The 22,318-nt window shown below is 38.3% G+C and overlaps 1 protein-coding gene across 1 annotated transcript in view; it reads left to right on the forward strand.

Moving 5' to 3' along the window:
- The window catches only part of DNAH14 (dynein axonemal heavy chain 14), a 390,714-nt gene that overhangs the window by 239,093 nt on the left and 129,303 nt on the right, over window positions 1-22,318 (forward strand). The window contains 5 exon segments of the mRNA XM_042445585.1: window positions 3,147-3,399; window positions 6,899-7,016; window positions 10,725-10,954; window positions 14,214-14,330; window positions 20,995-21,147. Of these exon segments, the coding sequence (XP_042301519.1) occupies window positions 3,147-3,399; window positions 6,899-7,016; window positions 10,725-10,954; window positions 14,214-14,330; window positions 20,995-21,147 (871 nt within the window).

A 22,318-nucleotide genomic window follows, 5' to 3' on the forward strand; every position in this document is an offset into this window, starting at 1 on the left:
AGTTGTGCTGATTAATTATATATTTTCTGGTTAAAGATATTATGAACTAATGAGGAGAAGTTATTGATCTCAAGAGAGAGTAACAGCATAATGAAACAAGGTGTTACCATACATAAATTTGGTCTCTTCATAGATGTTTGATAGGACTGTAACCTCTGATATTTCATGGCTTTTTCCCACCACCATATTGACAAAATCTGACCTGAAAAACATCCCAGCAGAGTTTAAAGATAATGCGAAAAACAGATATGCACTATTGAACCTAAATGACTAGTAACCAAATGAGCTATGGACAGATGTCAGGGACATACAGCAGGCCCCTCCCTTACGTGGGGGATCCATTCCAGATCCCCCTGTGTAAGGGGAAATGCATGTAGGCTTGCGCCCTATTGCAAACAATGGGGTGTGCTCAGGGCAGTGGACATGCCATTTTTTAAAATTGTTGCGTGGCTTCCACATAAGCTGAAAGCCATGTATAGTGCACCCGCATATGGCACAGGTGCACTGAATTGAAAAAACAAAACACAGAAATACACTACCTCTAGCTAAAATATAGGCGCGAAACAGACTGCCCCAAAAGGGCAGATTGAGGCCAACCCAGCACTGCTCATCCCAGTTCCACAACAACCACACGTGCGTGGCCCTAATCTGCCCTGCCACCACAGTTTTAAACCAACTTCTAAAAAGGAGTGTTTTTCCCCCCCACTCCTTTTCAGGCGGGTTCTTTTACTTTAAACAGGACAGCTTCTGGCTGTGATCAGGGCATGCATCGTGTAAACACTATGCCCCTAACGCAGCCTGATGGTGCCCCTTTTGGCCCATCTGTTTCGGGCCAATGATAGGTATCAATGGATGATAGAAAAACGCTTCAAGCAATAAAAGATAAACAAGCAAAAGGAAAGCGAAAGGACTATAACAAGAATCATGACTACAACTGTCCAGTGATTAATACATAATGACCAAAAAAATTACTATAATAATTATTGCAGAGAAACAGAAGAGGACAAGAAAAAGATAGAACAAGGTCCAAAACACACTGCAGAAATAATCCAGTTTGAGACACTTTTAACTGCCCTGGATCAGTGCTAAGGAATCCTGGGAATTGTAGTTTATTGTGGCACCAGAGCTCTCTAACAGAGAAGGTTAAAAGTGGGGGAGCCAGCACAAAGTGGGGGAAGTGGAGAGAACAACAGGCCACCCCACCACTCCAGGAAAGAGATGTGTAGTACCTGCTGCTGTTGTGTGGACTTGCTGCCTGCATGCTCCATCTCACCTGGTGGTCTGCTGGCCTCAGACTGCTTCCTGCCAAGACCAGGCCCCAGGTACCCAGCCAGGAACATCTGTTCCACTTCGGAAGGGGATAAAGGCTGGGTGTCTGCTGCAGCGGGTCTGTTGCCAAAGGGGGGGGGCACCTCTTTGGGGGAGCAAGGGCCAGTCCATTTTGTCCCCCATGCTATTTAACATTTACATGAAGCTGCTGGGCAAGATCATCTGGAGACATGGGGCGCGGTGTTAGCAGTCAGCTGATGACACCCAGATCTATTTCTTTATGTCTCTGACTACTACAGTGACTAAGGATGGCACCTCTCCTCTGGATGCCTGTCTTGGGTCAGTAATGGGGCTGGATGAGGGAAAACAAACTCAAGTTGAATCCAGAGAAAACAGAGGTACTTGCGATAAGTAACCTAGGTCCGGGGATGGAGATTTGTCAACCAGTCCTGGACGGGGTCAAACTTCCCCTAAAGGACAAAGTTTACAGTTTGGGAGTACTCCTGGAAACATTATTACAGTTGTCATCTCAAGTGGATGCGATGGCCAGGAGTGCTTGGTACCAAATTCGATTGATACACCAACTGCACCCCTACCTGGACAAAAAGAACCTTGAACCAGTAGTACATGCACTGGTAATCTATCGTTTAGATTTCTGTAATGCGCTCTACTTGGGGCTACCCTTGTACCAAGTTCGGAAGCTTCAATTGATCCAAAATGCAGCAGCCAGATTGGTCACCGGTACTTCTAGGTTTGACCACGTAACACCAGTGTTAAAATCTCTACACTGGCTGCCAATTAGCTTCCAGGCACAATATAAGGCGTTGGCCATTACCTTTAAAGCACTATATGGCTCGTGCCCGAGTTACTTGCGGGAACGCCTCTCCCTACATAATCTGCCCCGCACACTCAGAACATCAGGGAAGAATTTGTTGGAACATTTTAATATTTGATTAACCACAACTTCCCATAGAGCATTTACTGCTGCAGCCCCTAAATTATGGAATAGTCTGCTGAAGGAGATCCGTTTTATTACCACCTTAGATGCTTTTAAGAAGGCACTAAAGACGGATTTCTTCCAGCGGGCTTTCCCATTGGATTTGGTGTAGAGATGATGATTAAGAGCCCCCTGTCTAAGTATGATGGTATATGAACTGATGTTTGGAAATTTTAAGGAACTAATAGGGATGCATAATTCAATATTAGTATTTTGTTTATTGCTTAATTGTATTGTATTATTTTAATGATGTAATTCCGCTTAGATCCTTGGAAGAGGCATCTCACCATGGCCAGATTTGATGTGTATGGGAATGTGCACCAACTGGTGCACAACCCTTAATTATACAAATACACTTCTGGCTACAGCCAAAACCTACATTTAACAGGCTCAGGACTAAATTCAGGGTACACTCAAATTATGAACCTACATCTTCAGGGTAATCTACTTTCATCCATCACAGGCTGAATTCCTATTTTTTGATTTTCATTTATACTGACAGGGAGAACCTCTGTCTTTTCTAGATTGAGTTTCAATTTGTTTGCCCTTATCCAGTCTATTACTAATGACAAGTACCAGTTTTGAACTGATAGCATCTTTGACTAGAGCTGGAAAGGAGTAACAGAGCTGGGTGCCATCTGTATATAGATGGTATTGGACCCAAAAGTGCAGTTGATGAAAAACTGACATTTCATTGAGGGCCACATTGTAGATTCCCTGCATCTTTGTGTAGAGCAAAATTATATGCACAGTTTAGAATATGAAATGCAACACATATTTTACTATGCTTCAAATTTTGCGAGAAAAATCAAGATAACGAAGAATAAATGCATAGAATTAATAAATTCCTAAGCCTTTCCCCCACTTTGTTTATTTATAGGATCCCACTGATCTAGGATGGAAACCATATGTCAAGACATGGCTGGAAGGTTTTTCTAAGACGATTGCAGAAAATGATATTGAATACCTTGAAAGTTTATTTGACTGTAGTCTACAAAAAGGGCTAGACTTTCTGAATGAACATAAGAAAATGCAAGCTTTCCCGGTACAACAGATGGGAGTTGTAATGAATATTTGCAGAATTGTTGGTTCATTCATTCATATAATTACACAAAGTGAAGAATTACAATGCAGTAAGTAAATTCTTTACAAAACATGAATCTGAGGAAGTAGTCTCAAGTCTATGAAAGCTCATGCTTCCAGCCTCTTTTGACCATTAGTCTCCAAGGTGCTACAAGATCCCTTAGTATACTAATCTTTCAGACTAACATGTCTTATGTCTTTGAATTGTAACATTAATGTTTAGAGTGACTTAAACACACTTAAACTTAACTGCCAAGCATAAGGTGTGCTTTAAGTCATTTTTACTGTAATAGATAAATAAGAGGGATTCTAGGATTCTATGTGACCTCCTTATTTTCCACAGGTGACTGAAGGGCCATTGATATATTATTGACCAGCGCCAGCACTATTGCAATGGGCATGTATCATCAAAAAAAAGTCTAAGAGTAGGCCAGTTTATCCTTATGCTGAGACAAGTACATTCTCTGAGATTTTCAGGGGAGTAATTCACACAAATTTTCCCCCCTCATGACCTCTTCAAAGAGATTTTTTTCCAGAAACTTTGCTCTCTTCTTTCAGTTCAGTTGCTCCCTCATCCACATCAGACCAATTCTTAGAATTCTGTCTCTTGTTACTCTATTTGGCCTCAGTGGATTTGTTTTTATTTAATTTTTCTTTACTGTTACGTTTGCCTTCCTGCCCCCCCAAACTCCACTGACTACATCTGCAGTAAGTGGAAATTGGTGTCTGTCTTGGAAGTTCATTGTAGCTACACATTGAGACCTTTTAAAACATCAAAGGGGGGTTACAGACCGCCTCTTTGAGGCGGTCTGCACCCGCCCCTTTCCCCGCCGGATCGGGGCCTGAGCTGCCAGAACGGCAGCCGCTGAGGCCCCGATCCACCACTTTTCAGGCTGCGGGGAAGCAGCAAAACGCCGCTTCCCTGCAGCCTGAAATGGGGTGTCCTTGGGGCTTCAAGCCCCAAGGACACCCTGCGGTGGCGGGGAGGGGGAGAAAGGGGCCGCTTGGCCCCTTTCTCCCTTGCTTCGCTGGGCGCAGCCGTCTGAAGGCTGCACCCAGTGAAGTAAAGCGGCGCCACGGAGCTCCTTCCTGGTCCGCGGAAAGGGCGCCCTAGGCTCCCTGCCACGGATTGATGACATCACGTCCGCGCCCCCCTGTTTAGAGGCGGCGCAGCCGTGACGTCCTCACGGCGGCGGCCGTATGGAAGGGCTGCCGCCATTTAGTGCGTGATGAGCACGCACTAGGGTTAGGCCTTTTGTAACCCTAGTGCGTGCTCATCACGCACTAAAATGCCGGTTTGTAACCAGCCAAAGAATCAGAAGACTTCCAAGATAGAACAGAAGGCAAATTGATGCTACAGAACTTGCAGTAGAAAGTGCCCATGAAAATGAGGAGGCATATAACAGTGAGGAAACATGTTGAAAGACACTCACCATCAGAAGCAGACATACAAAAGGGATTCAGACCTGCTCCAACTAAGAAATCATTTCCAACATCTTAAATAGAGTAGCAGCAGTGAAGATGCTTGAACAGGAAACCAGCAACAAGGAACATTGCATGCTGAGGAAGGAGTCAGTGGAACCAACATTTGCAAAAGAAGAAAAGAAAGGTGCTGGTGATTGGGGACTCATTGTTCAGGGGTATAAAGGCAACTGTATGCCTGCCTGATGAGTCAAGAAGTGTGCTGTTTTCCTGGTGCACCTATCTGGGATGTCGCTAATGATATGCCCAAATCCCATCAAGAACAGAGATCATTATCCCTTCCTCCTTATTCAGGTGGGCTTTGAAGCTTGGGCAGGAAACTGAAGGATTTTGGAGGCACAGGTGATATTCTTGCCAGTTCTGTCCGTGAAGAATAGAGGTCTACACAGGGACAAGAAGATACTAATAGTGAATGACTGGCAACATAGCTAGTGTATAATCGAGAGGTTTGGATTTTAGGACTATCATCTTAGACAGAAGACTACTGGCTCCAGATGGGCTGCACTTCATGAAGAATGTATTTGGTACTAGCATGGCAAATCTCAACATACTGCACATCAAGAGTCTCCAAATTATACTTCCATATTGACATAACTCAGAAAATTACAGTGTCTGGATTTTAGCCATTGCTCAGCAAAACTATGCTATTGAATTCAGCACCTTACATCCCACAGGAATTCTCCAAACACTACTAGTTTGGCTCTGGGAGAAGAAATTGTGACTTTATTAGAGAAAGATACAATGGAATGTATTCCTCACCATTATGCAAAATATTTCTCCCAATATTTTACAGTCCCAAAAAGGGAGAGTGGCATTGGCGATATACTAGATATTAGAGGGTTAAACTGTTACATCACACACACAAAAATCCTACCTCTTCTGTATCACAATTATTGGTGTGCTGCCACAAAATATGAAGGGTGCATATTTTTGCATCACAATCCATCTAAAATATAGCAAATTTTCATGGTTTTCAATGAGTCATCAACTGTTCTATTACAAGATTTTTTCATAGCATCTCACATGTTCACAAAGTGCATGTTGACATTAATATCCTTTCTCCGAACTCAAGAGTTCAAGATAGTCCCTTACTTTGACGACTGGTTACAGATCATGAAACTGAGGAGACAGTAGCATTGTTGCACAACAGCAAATGTGGTATGGAGGAGTGAGCAAGGTTCCCACAAAAGCTATTTATCTCTAAAACATTCTAGATAAGTCTCTGGGCATATGAAAGGCCCTTCCGTGTGATGAACCAATGACCATTTTAAGAACAAGAGTGACAGATAAGCAACCTGTTTATACTTGCCATCTGTATGTTGCAGCAAGCCTTGAATTTCTTAATTTATTAAACCCAGGCAGGAATCAGGAGAAGTAGTGGGACAGAGAATAGGCAAGTACCTTTTGAGTTTTCATCTAATTATTTAGAAGGACTAACGTCTGCACTTTACTAATATGTTAATAGTAACAATAATGAAATAGTCCATGTTCTGTATATGTATCTCACATTTGTCACTGAATCTGCAATCTTATGTTCGTTCCCCCCCCCCCCCAAAAAGTCACCTTGAATTCAATGAGACTTAGTGCCGAAGCAGATGGCCCAGAAGGAGTGGCCTCCAGCTGCTCCAGCCCCAGTAAGGCTGGGACTACAACAACCATACAGCCTGATCCTGAACCAGGCCGCCACCCCTGTCCCAAGCCAGCAGCTGGCAGGAGCGGATTAAATCCAATCCTAAAAGGGTTTTCTCTTGCCATTTTGGCATGGCCTCGGCATGGATTCCAGTCACTTTGGGGGTGTGCATCATCTAAACACCACACTCCCAAAGCAGACAGAAGCTGTCCCATCTATTTCAGGCCTACCGATGGATAGATATTACAGAATTGAACCATTAATTTCTGAACAAATGCAAGATCTTAAATGTTTCCAAAGTAGAAAAGTTTGTTTACATTAGTTATATTAATTATGATTAAAGTGTAAATATAATTAGGAATCTGTAATTATTTGAACTATAATATTTTCTTATTTTCAAATGGACCAAAACTATTATCTGGTGTATTGTATTAAAGGTAGTAAAACAACACAAAGTACAGTGAGTTTCTCAACAGTGATCCAGGACAATGCTCCTCCATTTTCAAATAAAGCAACTTCATTAAGTGGAATAGTCCCATCCATAATGAAGAAAAAGTAAGTAAACCATGGGTTCTATGCATTTAATGTCCCATTAATTAATTAACTTCTAAGAGGCATGTCACAATATCTCTAAGCAGATTAAAGGTCTAGAAAACTACGTTGCTGTATGTGATAGAATATTTGGCCAGTATGCCCATGTTCAGTTTTCTGGGCAGTAGCAACAATAACAACAACAATGAAGCCTGACTTGTGCCGGACAATCAGAATGTGAGTTCTCTGTCATGTACTGTACAAGCAGAAATAATTTTCCTTAAATTTGTGTGAGTTTTTTTATGAAAATATTCTTCTCTGGCTGGCTACTTTTTCAATTTATTTCCTTGTTGGCCAAGGAATTTTTTCTGCTAAGCCTCATACGATATACTTTCAAAACCATGAAAGAAATGTAGATGGCATATAGCCCATCTGGGTTGGGACAGACCCTAATCCTTTGCATCTAAGTATTTTGTACTTTCATCTCACTGATACTGAGTACAATTATGCACATAATTGTGACAAAGGCATGGTAAAAAGAGTGAAAGTTGTTTACCTTGTCTAACCAGGTTTCCTGAAATTTTCCATTTTGCTTAGCTGGGCCCCCAAGGTTGCAAAGACTAATTTTATCCAGTAGTTAGGTCAGCAAGGGCCTAAATATCCTAAAGACACCAGATCCCATCTACTCTTTGAAACAAAGCAGGATCAGCCCTGGTTAGTACTTGGATGACAGACTACCAATGAATACCAGGTGCTATAGGAAGAGGAAGGAACTGGCAAAAGCACTTCTGAGTTTTCCTTGTCTAAGAAAACCCTATGAAATTCTCTATGTCTGGAAACGATGAAGTTGCGAAAGTATGGGATCTCATCTTATAACCTGCTCAGTTAAATTTTATTACTGATTTGCACCTATCTTCTCTTTTTCTGCATCCTTGTCATCTTGTACAGTGTTCACTTGCCTTTGTTAAATGTTCAAGGTTAGTAAGGAGTTATGTCTTAATTTCAGTTCATTATGGTGATCTATTACAAATACAGTAACAAAAAAGCTAGCTACAGAGATGTGGAGAATTCTTATTCAGAAATGTTTTGAGTGCCTCTAGGTATATGCAGAACATTTCCCTGCTCAACTGAACTACTGAATCCTCTGTGTTTCCCTTCTCCCTAATAAGAAGCTGATCTGCACATATGAGTAGTAGATTACATGTTTTTCTCATTTAATTCAAAAGAATGTACCTCTAATTTTAGCTAGCTGCATTTTTTGACTTCAAAGCTTGAAGCTTATTAAATCCCTCAAATTAAGGGATCCAATAAAGAAGGGGTAGATGAAAAGAAGAATGGGGCGGGGCAGTAAGAAGGAGAGGAGGAGAATCCCAAAAGAGGAAAAAATGGGGATTGAAGAAAACTTTTTACTTAATTATGCAAGTGCCTAGTGCTTGTGAGCAAGAATAAACAACCAAAAAGATTACAAAGTGATTCATATGCATAAGCTCAGATGTGTATGCCATGGCGCACTGTATACTTGAATTGGGTTGTTTAGCTTATTGACAAGTAACTGAATGTATTATCTCTTTTGTACTAACTGTCCTTCTTGCTTCTGGATGTTGGTTCCTTACCATGATGAACCATTCTAGTTAATTCTAAAACATCTAAACTTCCCTTTGTGAGAATGATGGCTGAAAACTGTTCTAGTGTTTTGTCTCTGATTTCCATATGCACTTCTGTTTTATCAGTAGGTTGTTCTTTTTTCCCTTTCCTGGCCAAGACTAACCTTCTGTATGCTTGGCTGTGGAAAAAAACTTGGGGAGGATGTAAGGATTCATTAGATTGAAACAGAGTTGTAGACCCTACCTGGGCAGCAATGTGAGTTACCCCATTTCTGGATGTCTACTTTTCTGTAGTCTATTTTGGACTTACATAGTAAATATCCAGTCTCTTACCTTATATATTGTGAACAATTGTCATCAAAATATTCATTCTTATGTTTTAGTGTGTATATACAAACTATTTCCCCCAGGATATTTCCCAGGAGTGCACAAGGCTGTTGGGTGAAGTGAATAATTAATTGAAGAGGGGTGTGTGTGTGTCGGTGTAGGGCACTCTCATTAATATCATAGGGTTTCTTAGACAAGGAATACTCAGAGGTGGTTTTGCCAGTTCCTTCCTCTGAAATACAGCCTATAATACCTGGTATTAATTGACAGTCTCCCATCCAAGTACTAACCGGGGTGGACCCTGCTTAACTTCCAAGATCAGGTGAAAACTGGTGCTTTTAGGATATTTAGGCCTGCTACACAATTCTATTCACAAATTTCCAACTTATGACAACACTTTGTTGTTAACTGCCCTTGAGTCAACTTTGATTCATGGCAACCTTGTAGATGAGATATTTCCCGGATTCTTTGTCCTCGACTGCCCTGCTTAGGTCCTGTAGGCTCAGCCCTGTGGCCCCGCTGATCAAGACTAACCATTTGGTGTGTGGTCTTCCTCTCTTTCCACTGCATTCTACTTTTCCCAGCATCATTGAATTTTCTAATGATTTATGCTTTCTCATGATACAGCCAAAGTATGACAGTCTCAATTTAGAGGTTGTCCAGACCAGCATATAGAGCTGGCATGGGGGCAGAGTGCATGGTGACTGCACACTGGCCACCCCAACTCTACCTCCACGCCGGTGTGATGCCGCCCAAGCAACCACATGGGGGGCAGTGGCATGCTGCATCTTCAGTGCAGCATTTACACGCACTATGCCAGAAAAGCGGAGAAATGCTGCCACCACCATGGCTAGGGCACCCTTTTCATGATGCAAAAAGGAGCCACTTTTTGCAGCTTCTTTTTGCTCCACAGAAAGGCTGATTGGGTTCATGGCGTGCAGTTGTCATGACCCCGAACCGGTTCTTCTAGAGGTGGCACAGAGCCACCCCTTAGGGGCCATCTGTTGAGCCCCTTGGGCAACCTGGTTTGCAGAGGGGGTTCAAGCTTGATCTGTTCTAGGACCTATTTGTTTGTCTTCTTGGTCATCCATAGTATCTTCGGAACTCTTCTCCAGCACCACATCTCAAATGAGTTGATTTTCCTTCTATCAGCCTTCTTTACTGTCCAACTCTTGCATCTGTACATGGTGATGGGGAATGCAATGGCTTGGATTATCCTCACTTTAGTGTTCCAAGTTATATCTTTGAACTTTAGGATCTTGTTCAATTCTTTCATAGCTGCCCTTCCCATTCCTAGTCTCCTTCTTGACTGCAATCTCCATCCTCATCTATATTTTATCCAAGGTATGGGAATTCTTATTTTGACTTTTTTGTTGTCTAGGATGAATATAATTCATCCTGTAACTCTTCCATTATAATTATGTTTGTTTTCTTAATATTCAGCATTGAGCTTACCTTGGTGCTTTCCTCCTTGATGTTCTTCAGTAATTGTTCCAGTTTCTTGTTGGCTTCTGCTAGTACAGTGGGCCCTTGGTATCCACTGGGATTTGGTTCCAGGACCCCCATGAATACCAAAACATGTGCATGCTCAAGTCATTTTAAATATAATGGCATAGTAAAATGGTATTCCTTATATAAAATGGCAAAATCAAGGTTTGATATTTGAAATTTATAATTTTTTTAAAAAAATTCAAGCTGTGGAGGTTGAATCTGTGGATAAAGAATGCTAACAATTACAAGACTAAACCAAAAACCAATCTACTGACAATACTAAATCCATTTCTTTTTTCATTAATTTCAGAGAAAGTGCAAGATGGTTTTGGGAGAAGCAACCTAATAAACTGCTGGTATTGTTAGGAAAACTATTCATATTTGCATTTACCTGGGCTGTAGGAGGAATTTTAAGAAGAGAGGAAGAGCATGAGGGTGAGACCCTAATTGGTATAAACACCAGTCATGATGACCTTGCAAATGTGACCCGAGACTTCAATTACCTTGTTCATAATATATTTGAAACAAAACCTCCTGCTAGTAAGTGCTGCACTTTTGCTCTTTTCTCAGTGAGCTCATTGTACAGAATCATGTTAATTAATACAGCAGAAATCTTCAAAGCTATAGAGAATAACAGAATAGTAGAACTGGGAAGGACCAGACAGATATAATGTAATTGTACATATTTTAGGAAACTGAACAATCTGTAGTAGACAATAATCTTCAATATCTAAACAGTTGCCATGACACACAGAAACCATCCCATGGTTGGGTCCTTTCAGATTTTTTGATTAGAACTCCAATGAACACTGCCCATTGGGCATTTTTTTTTTTTTTTTTGGAACTTCTTTTTTTGATGTGTCCTGTATATTTGGAGGAACTTGGTATTATATATATATATACAATGAAATCTTGTTTGAGGCAGATAAAAAGGTATGGGTCATTAGCAATAGTCTGACTCACTATAATAATAGTTTTGTGCATTCAGTCTTTGGGATAGGGTAGTTCCTGATTTGTGTATATGTGTTTGTATGTGATCATTATGGTTGGTTTGTTACAATTTCATAGCACTTCTGCAAAATGTCTTTAACAAGCTGTGCAGTGATGTCCCTAGGGTTAGCATTACCTGGTGTCACAGACACACACCCATTGACCTCCTCCCATACCACACCATATAGAATCCTTTGTAATGTTTTTTGTACTGATGTTACTTGTAAATTGTAATTCCCGTATGTCATTGAGTGTAAAGGCATTCCGTTCTGGATCCCTCTGTGTAAGGGGAAACCCACGTGTGCTGGAGCCCCATTAGAATGGGGCTTGTGCCTGAGGGGTGCAGCGACGCGTGTGTGCCATGAGCACGTGCCCCGCTACTTCTTCTAGGGCACGCAAGGGGCTTCTCTGACGCGGCTTTCAGCATATGCTGAAAGCTGCATATGCCACACTCGCATAAAACTTGGGTGCACTGTAGTTGTAGAAAAATTAAAAATTTACTTTTAAATCACAAGACCATATGCACAGACTAAATTATTTACATGTGCATAGTTTCATGTGGTTAAGGTGAAAATTTGATAACAAATTAATCATATATGTATATATTCAAATTTACTGGGGGGGTTTTTTAAAAAAAATTTTTTAATTTTTTTTTTAAACCTGGGGCCTATCCTTTCTCTTCCTACTGAGCCTCATCCTACCCATTCCATCTCTTCAGCATTTTAAAGGGATAGAGGTGAATGCCACAGCCCATTTCTGTCAAATGGCAGATGTTTGGGAAACAGTGGTGTCACTCTCTTTAGCGTGCCATGTGGTACAGTCTGCACCCCCTCCCCCATGACAATTTTTCCTTCTGCTTCTAAAATGATTTACTATGGAAAAATTAACTAATTTGTCCAGGTCCTTAACTAGATGTTGATTTGCTGTCAAATCTAGATAAATTTCAGTACTGTTATAACAACTCAGCACCAGGGCTTGGGCCTTACAAAATTTGTTTACACTCAGGAGATGGTTAATTTGTTTTTGTCAAAGCTGAGAAGATGAAAATTTTATTTATTAATGAATTCTTTAAATCAGTAATTTTTAAAGAAATTATGAAATGTAAAGCTAATAACATGTTTAATTGCCATTGTTGGCTCCTATTTCACATTTTGTTAATGGCTCCCTCAAAGTGTTATTATGTATTCTGGTTTTTAAGTTGCATTCCCCAATCTAGCAAACTCCAAATGCACTGGACTACATGCTTCATAAACTAATTGACTTTGATATGAAGGGATTTGCAGTGCAATCCAAATGGTTGGAAGCCTGATATCTATTCAGTTAGATTTGGTTACTGGTCTGAATCTCTATTAGCTTTCCACCCCCACTCACCTTCTCCAAATTGTATGTTTGTTCATTTACACTTCAAACACTGGATTGTATAGTTAGCATGGAAAAAGTGAATAGAGAGCAGTGTGTCCAGCCCAGTTAGAGAACAGTGAAATAAGCAGTAAGTAGTTACAAAGATCAGCCATTGTCAATATGTTTGATCAAAACTCAACCCACAAATGAGAATGAAACCTATTTAGTTTCACAAGTGATGGTTTGTAAAAATAGGATTACTATTTTTTTTTTTAAAAAACAGGATTATTTTGAAATGTGATGCACATCATTTGAAGCTTATTAAGTTTTTTTTCCGAATTTAACATTTGATTTTGTAGGAATTGTGAGGCAAAAATATATTAGCTATTAGCTTTAAAGCAAATATGTTTGCCTCATTGTTTTATCATTTTAGAACTACACTTGATCTTAGCCAAAAGCCTGAGAAGCCAGTGTGAATTGTGGATAATATCTGACATTATCCTTGCCAATGGAATCATGTAAAGCCCTTACATGCTTATATTTTGAACAAATGGACACAATGATGAAATGGGGAAGGAACCCAAAAGTAGTGCATAAGAAGTTCTCTTTGCCTACAGTCCATTGCAGACTGTGTTGGTGGTCAGCCTCAGGACCTTCTGGTTGCTGCAGTCCCGCACTGAATGGGTAGCAATCTAGGCAGGAGTGGCCAGAGGCCACTCCAAGCTGCCAGTCTTATTGACCTCTTAGTTAACTGTCATAAAAACTTGATGATATGATTGCATAAAATGCTATTGTTATAACACCAAATGTTAATTATTACTCTTTCTTTGTCACTACAATGTGGTCTGTTTATAACATAAGTTATTTATTTTAAGGTTAAGCATTATTTTACTTAGTTAGTTTTAATTATGGCTTGGGCCCAGGATAACTGAAGGACCGCCTCTCCCCGTACATTCCGTCCCGCACCCTCAGAACATCTGGGCAGCAACTACTTAGGGTGCCAGAGGCTAGGTTGACCTCCACTGCGAGGAAGACATTTTCCATCGCTGCCCCGGCCCTTTGGAATACGCTGCCCACAGAGCTCCGCTCGGCCACCTCCCTGGCCCAATTTAGAAAGGATTTGAAAACCTTTCTATTTCAGCTTGCATTCCCCGACTAAAGTCCAGTGGGCCTCCCTCCTCTTCTGTGGCAAAGAGGACTGGCTAACGGGGGTTTTATTCTGTTTCTGTGTATTTGTTTTTAACTTTGTTGTAAATGCTGTGTTTTATTGATTTTATGCTGTGAACCGCCCTGATCTTTGGAAGGGCGGTATAAAAATAAAATTTTATTATTATTTTTATTATTATTATCATTTTGCAGTTGTATGAAAGCTTGGATTTTTTTTGCCATGGTCTTTGGACTAAGCAATAAATGAGTTATATATACTGTATTATACATAAGCACATTTTTTCTCTTTTCTGGCTTTCAGATATCCAGATTCCATCTGGAGACAAAACTGTTTTTGATTATTTTGTGGATTTGCAAACAGGAGAATTTGAGCCATGGGGAAATTTAGTTCCTAGTACACAGCTACTTATTCAGAAAGGTAAGAGTTGCTGGTACTCTGAATCTTTATTTTTGTATTTTCTTTTTTTAAAATTTTATTAAACATTAAAAACATACAATAAAGATAAAAAAAAATTCCATATACCAAATATAATCTAAAATAGAAATATAAGTAATACAGTGTTTTCCTCCCTCCTTCCCAACTTCCTTGACTACTGACTAATTTCTAACATTATCTACTATTTTCCCTACTGAACTCTAAACCTGATCGTGGAGATTAATCATAAAGGGAAAATAATAACAAAACAAAAAGATATAAAGAAAGCATTCCATGAATATTTTGGGAAGATATTTAAGGAGGAGGCGGAAGGGGAAAACGATAACTTCCAGATAAAAATGGATAAATATTTAGAGAATAAGGAAATAACCAAAATGACGGAGGAGCAACAAAAGGAATTAAATAAACCCTTTTCCATAGAAGAAGTGTTAACGGCAATTGATGCACAAAAAAACGGAAAAACTCCTGGGCCAGATGGGTTTTCAGCCGTGTTCTACAAAATGTTCAAATATGAACTGTGTGAAATATTATGTAAAACATTCAATAATATAGTGGAAGAAGGTAAACCCATCTCATGGGAGAACGCAGATGTGATTGTAATACCAAAAGAGGGGAAGGACAAAAGAGAGATAAAAAACTACAGGCCCATCGCATTATTAAACATCGATTACAAGATTTACACATGGATTCTGAGCAATAGATTGAAAAAAATATTGATAGAAACTATTCATAAAGACCAGAATGGTTTCCTACCAAGGAGACAAATCAGAAATAATATAAGGAATATCTTAAATATTTTGGAGTATTATAATTCATTCAAAGATAAAAAATTGGCATTGATTTTCCTCGACGCCGAAAAGGCGTTTGACAATGTAAAATGGAAATTCATGATAGAAATATTGAAGAAAATGGAAATGGGGCTCTTCTTCATAAAAAATATTGAACAGATATACAAGCAACAAAAGTCACGAATAATAGTTAATGGGGAAAAAACTGCAAATATCTTGGTGGATAAAGGTACAAGACAGGGGTGCCCCTTATCCCCACTATTATTTATTATGATTCTAGAAGTGCTAAACAGTGCAATAAGAAATAACAAAGAAATCAGAGGCACAAGAATAAAAGGAGATGAGCATAAATTAAAAGCCTACGCTGACGACATGGTTATTATATTGGAGAACCCTAACAAAAATATAAAATTTTTATTAAAGGAACTAAATGAGTTCGGGAATTATTCTGGAATAAAAATTAATAAAAGCAAAACATCTATTTTGACAAAAAATTTAAAAGAAAAAGAAAAAGAAGAATTGATAACCCAGTCGGGTATAAAGATAGAGAAAAAAATAAAATATTTGGGAATATGGCTAACCGAAAACAATGCAAATTTATTCAAAAATAATTATAAAATAATGTGGCAACAAGTAGAGAAAGATCTTGAAAACTGGAACAAGCATAACCTTTCAATATTGGGCAGAATTGCCGCAATTAAAATGAATGTTTTGTCAAAATTTATGTTTTTATTTATAAATTTGCCAATCGAGATAAATGAAAGAACGTTTAAAAAGTGGGGAAAAGGTATACTTAACTTTATTTGGAAAAAGGGGAAAGCCAGGATACAAACTAAAATCTTGAAAAAGGAGAAAAATTCTGGGGGTTGTGCATTACCGGATTTAAAAATATATTATAAGGCATGTTCTATGTTGTGGATAGAAGAATGGATAAGGTTACAAGATAAAAAACTACTGAACTTGGAAGCATACAACATGAAGAGGGGATGGCATGCCCAGTTATGGTATAGCAATGAAATAAAAGAAAAAGATACATATAAGCATAGTATAAGAAAAGCGTTATTAAAGACTTGGCGTTCAATAAAAGAAAAGTTTTACAGAAGCATACCAGAGTGGGTCTCTATAGAGGAAGCGTTCCAGATTGGTAGGGGGAAAGGAGGAAAAGAAAGTTGGACTACATATAAGGACCTAACAGTGAAAGACAGAAATGGCAATCTAAAATTAAAATCAGAACAAGAGATGAAAGATGACGGAAACAATTTAACATGGCTTGAATACTTACAAATAACTTCAAGATTTAAGAAAGATGCTAAAAGTGTTGGATTTGAGAAGGAGGAAAATGAACTAGACAAAATAATATGGGGAAAAGATAAAGGGAAAATATCAAGACTGTATAAATTATTTTTAACAAGGTCATTAGAACAAGAAACAGTCACCACATATATGGTCAAGTGGGCACAAGAGATGGGGCATGAAATTTTGTTTGAGAACTGGGAAAATGCATGGAGAAAATCTCGTAAATTCACAGCATCTCAAGATCTTATTGAAAATCACATAAAAACAGTGAATACATGGTATTATACACCATGTAAGATAGCTAAATATTACAAATTAAAAGATAACAGATGCTGGAAATGCCACAAGGAAAAAGGCTCCTACTACCACATGTGGTGGTCATGCCCTAAAATTAAAAAATTTTGGTCCAAAATTCATAATTGTATCCAAGAAATTTTTGGGATACAATTCCCGATATCTCCTGAACTATATTTATTAAATATGACATCATTTTTGGGGGAAGAAGCAGAAAGACGGTTATGGAGAATCATATTGTATTTGGTCACTGCAGCGAGAATTTTACTGGCAAAAAGCTGGAAATTGGATTTTACCCCAAGTATAGAGGAGTGGTTGAAAAAGGTAATAGAATATAAAGACATGGATATCTTGACCGCACTACTTAAGAATAAAGTAAAGGAAAAAAGAGAAATAGAATGGATCCCAGTAATTAATTATTGGATGGAATATAGACAATGATTTATGGGGCCTCATCAGTATCTATAAATTTGTTGCGCTGGATTGTATATGGGCTTTAGAAAATGTGATGCGTGAATTGCATATTATTTTTGGTTAATTTGTATATTTAACCGTTAAGAATAATATGTATAAAATGGTGATATAAGTAAGTGTAAATAAACATGTTAATTATGTAAAACCAAATAAAAACTATTAAATAAATAAATAAAAAATTCCATATACCAAATATAATCTAAAATAGAAATATTAGTAATACAGTGTTTTCCTCCCTCCTTCCCAACTTCCTTGACTACTGACTAATTTCTAACATTATCTACTATTTTCCCTACTGAACTCTAGATAGTCCTATTACTTCTGTTGATTCTTTCAAATTTTCTTGAATAAAATATTCTTCATAGCCTTCCGTATTAATGACTATTCATTATCCCTGTTTTTACTTAGCCTAATAGACTCTAAATGTTTCCACTTATCTAATTTTTATTTACCTGCAATTAATATCACAACCCTATTTATAATTATAATTTTAAAGTAATCAAAAATATTTGCTATTGTTATTATTATTATTATTATTTCACCGAGAAATAACTAACTTTACAGCAACATTACCATCATATATCTGTCTATCACCTGAAAAGCCATTCCTGCTTTACTCTATACTCTATACATCTTCTATAATAGTGTACATCTTATCTTCCTTTAAATTACTCAGATATGTTTTCCAAACCTTCCACTCCTCATAGAAATCTTCCAAAGGTCTGTTTTACCAGGTGTGTCAATTTCTCCATCTCGTAGATATCCAGCATCTTCCATCTCCAATCCTCAATTGTTGGGCAGAAATCTTTTTTCCAATTCTGAGCGAGAGTCTTCCTGGCTGCAACTAGTGCCAGTAATATAATCTTTTCCAAAAAAAATTCATATTCTATGCCTTCCATCATATTTAAGAAATAGAACTTAACAGTATCCAAAGATTTTTTCTCATCTCTATATGTATATCTTTCCAAAATTTCCTTACAATGGGGCAATTCCACCACATATGTAGGTAGCTTCCTACCTCTTTACTGCATTTCCAACAGAGATTCCTATTATTTTTAAACATTTTAGATAATCTATGTGGGGTAAGGTACCATCTAAACATGGACTTGTATATATTTTCTTTTAGGTCCACACTGATAATTTGTTTGATTTTTCCCTTCCAAACTTTGGAAACTTTATTTTTGTATTTTCATGTCATTGTATATTTTACTATTTATTTTATTTTAAAAAATTATTTCTATCTTGTCCTGTATTGAAAAGTCTCAGGACTGATTGCAAGAAAATTAGTGTGACCAATTTAAAGCTATTTAAAACAGGAAAAAGATAATTTCCTCTGGCTAAAAACATATTAAAAAAACTCAACAAGACAAAGCAAAACAGTTTAAAACCAATGTAAATGGTTTAGAACAAGTTAAAAGCACACTAGGGCGTTCTGTTCAGCTCTCCAGTTCTCCAACAACTCTCTGTCCCGGTGAGAGAGAGGCTTTTTTTCCTGCTGCTCCCCTCGAGCCTCCTGGTATGTGTATTGGTTCAGGAGTTGAGGAAAAAACAAGGCTGGGAGGGATTCACTCCCCTAGGAAGCTATGAGCTAGCCCTGTAGAGCCGTCTCACACTATCAAAAAGCCTCTGAGATATCCGAAAAGATAATCTGGATAGCAATCCCATCTTTCATCTGGAGCAAATCATCAATCAGAAAAACCAAGCCTGTTTCAGTACAGTACCCTCATTTCAAAGCAGACTGAAAAGTCCAAATGATTTGTTTCCTCCAATAACATTGCAAGCTCTGGGGGGGGGGTAGAAGTTGCAGATGTTTGGGTAATGAACTCACTTTCTAAACTGGATCATAAAAGTTGTTCTTGTTCAGCCTAGTTTCAAGTAGTCACCCAGACCATGTTTCTCCAAGTCATTCCCAGTCAAACATCTGAAAAAGAACTAAATCCCAGGATCCGCACCAGTCTTTATAACTCATATTTACCCTTGCTATGGGTGCTGGGAATACTGGTCCTTTAAGGCCCTTGAGCATAACTTGTAATCATTCCGATATATTGCTTTGGCTTATGAGATGATGTTGAATCACACATAGCTGGACTCCAGTATCCCTCAAATCCAATACCTTTTGCGCATTTATTACTATTTTTTTTCCAAAATCCCCAGTGATTTCTGAATCTAACAACACAATCATACACTATTTGGTTTCTTTAGACGGTAACATGTTAGCTGCCTCGCCGGTTGCTTCCATCTCCCTGGTAACTGGCCTAGGTAGTAAATAAATAACCACTGTCTTCTTCAGTGGTTCATGGTTCATTTGCCCCCTCAGACCAATACTTTCTCACAAGGTTTACTTGCTTATCACTCTGGAGTACATTTTTAAAATTGTGGCTGGGCAGTTATACTATACAGTATGTGTGCCATACCCCCCTACTATAGCACTTTTTGATGTCTTGGATGGATATGGGTAGTGGGTTAGCTTTGGAATCCTCTTCCATTCTAGCATAAGCTTTTCCCTCCAGCACTTTGGTATTAAGGGACTGCCTGTCTCTGTAGGCTTTTCTCTCATCAGAAGTTGTTTTGGGGTCTGAGAGTAGTGGTTCCTTTCCCACTTCCCGCTTATGAGTACCAATGAATGCATTATCTCTGCTGCTGTAGCCACTGTTTTGGGCTGTTTGTCCTGCACCACCCACTTGAAATCTGGAGACAAGATGTCCAACAGCCTCAGTCTTGGCTTCGAGGGAAAATTCAGTCTTGATCTGTTGTAAGACCCATTTGTTTGTCTTTTTGACCATCCGTGGTTCTCTCAACACTCTACTTTAGCACCACATCTCAAATGGGTTGATTTTTTTCTATCTACTTTATTTATTGACCAGCTCTCACATCTGTACATGGTGATGGGGAATAAAACTGCTTAGACAATCCCCACTTTAGTGTTCAGAGTTATGTCTTTTCACTTTATGATCTTGTCCCATTCTTCCATAACTGCCGATCCCAAACCTAGTCTTTTTCTGATTTCTTGACTGAAGTCTCCGTTCTCGTCTATGTTTGATCCAAGGTGTGGGAACTCTTTGACTATTTCAATTTTCTCGTTGTCGAGGATGAATTCTTGTAGATCTTCCATGGACACATTTAAATATTACAAAACCCTAACCAGTTCTTTCCTCTGGTTGATTGCCCTGTCTCTTTTGCCATCTTTTCCCTATTTTTCTGTAATCTTTTCCCTATCTCTACACCATCATTTCCATATCTGCCAATCAGAGATAAGCCTCAGTTTTGTATCATTTATTCCCCACAGGGCCCCCTTCTCAGTATTCCCTGATTTCCTGGCTCCAACCAGGCTGGCACAGCTCCTCCCTCACAAACCCAAGGGAAACTTTAGGCTTGCCAGGCAGTAGTGGTGATTGCTTTTGCTACATCCTCAAGGTCCACTAATTTAATTAATAGCATGGAACAGAAACAATATTATGGTTCAAGGAACACTGGCCAGAAACTTATCTGCTGCACACCATGAATCTACAATAACAATAAATATTATTGTTAAATAAATATTACATCTGATTTATTACCGATCAGATAAAGCAATAGCCAAAATTAAGAGTATGTATATTTATTGTTACTGTTAAATAACTGGAATCCTGCCAGCCTTTGTCCACTTGCTACAAATAAATGAGCAAACTACCAGTAGAGTCTGATCTACTTTCACACTATGCTTGATTTAAACTGTCAGGTAATGTATGTATAATATTAGAGGAAAACACTCTACATTTATGAAACAATCACATTTTTATTTATGTTAAATGTAGAGACTTCAGACCTTTCAGATTCTGACAATAAAATGACAGAAAACCAAGAAAAGAAAACAGAGACTTCTACATTTGTTCCCAATATTGATACAATACGACATAGTTTCCTAACAAGTCTCCTTTTACTGAATAAACATCCTGTACTGATCATAGGTAAGATTATTTTGAGATATTATAAAACAGAGCAAGAACTGTAAAATAAAAAAATGTGATTTCTTGTTAAAATAAAATAAGTACATCTGTTTATTTTTGTATTACAATTATTTTAGATGTATTATTTTAAAGCCTAGAACAAAGATAGAAATATTTCTATAAAGAGGACATATTAAAGTGTTTGTATTGGTGTGGAATTCAAATATAAATATAAGGCCATGAATATGATTGTGTCGATTGAGCATGTATATATTTATTTTTGATTTTCACATTTATGTATATAACATATTGCTTTGTGTTTATTTTCTATCATTTTTCTGTTGGTATAATTCATAGTTTAGATTATAATTGTTCAGAAAGCTGCTGGGAGATAGTCTTCTGATTTTTTTCCTCACCTGACTGAAACAACTATTTCTAATATTAGATTTCTCATATCAAATCTGTCTGTACACTGATTATGTCACAATAGGAAGTGCAGGAACAGCAGGTTAGAAGGGACTATCTAATTTTTTCAGAAAATAAAGAGGGTTCAAAACTAGATATCCTTCGGGGTCCTGATCTTTATCTCCCAATTTAAGGTGTGTCTTAAAACATAGACACTCAGATTTTACATTTTTCTCAATGTTTATGAAGTTAATGGCTCAGAAAAACATACCAAAATGTTTTGGTTTAGAAATGCATGTTGTGTGGGAAAATATATATATAAATACACCATCTACTATTTTATTAACTCACTAACCAGTAGGTACTCCTGTTTCAAGTGAGGTTGTTTGCTCTAATCCATTTTATTGCTATGCCTAAGCACTGCTTCAGGACAGCTATAGCTTCACATGCATTTGATGAAAGACAAAGCTAACTTAACTCAAGCTCAAGATGCTTATGAATTTATGGCTTTCTTGAAGCAGCACTTTAGGGATGGTAATGGATTAGATGTGCAGGGAAAACAACCTGAGAGAGCTCATACTTTCTTAATAATAATAATAATAATAATACATTTTATTTATAGACCGCTATTCCGCAACGATCATAGTGGTGTACAGAACAAAAATGCAATACAATACAATCTCTCTCCCTCAAGAAGGTGGCTGAAGGGAGGTCTTTGGTGGAGCTAGCCTGCCTCTCTCTCCTTCAGCCTCCATCTTGAGGGAGAGAGAGGCAGGCTAGCTCCACC

This window comes from Sceloporus undulatus, chromosome 1 (assembly GCF_019175285.1).
Source record: "Sceloporus undulatus isolate JIND9_A2432 ecotype Alabama chromosome 1, SceUnd_v1.1, whole genome shotgun sequence".
NCBI classification, from domain to species: domain Eukaryota; kingdom Metazoa; phylum Chordata; class Lepidosauria; order Squamata; family Phrynosomatidae; genus Sceloporus; species Sceloporus undulatus.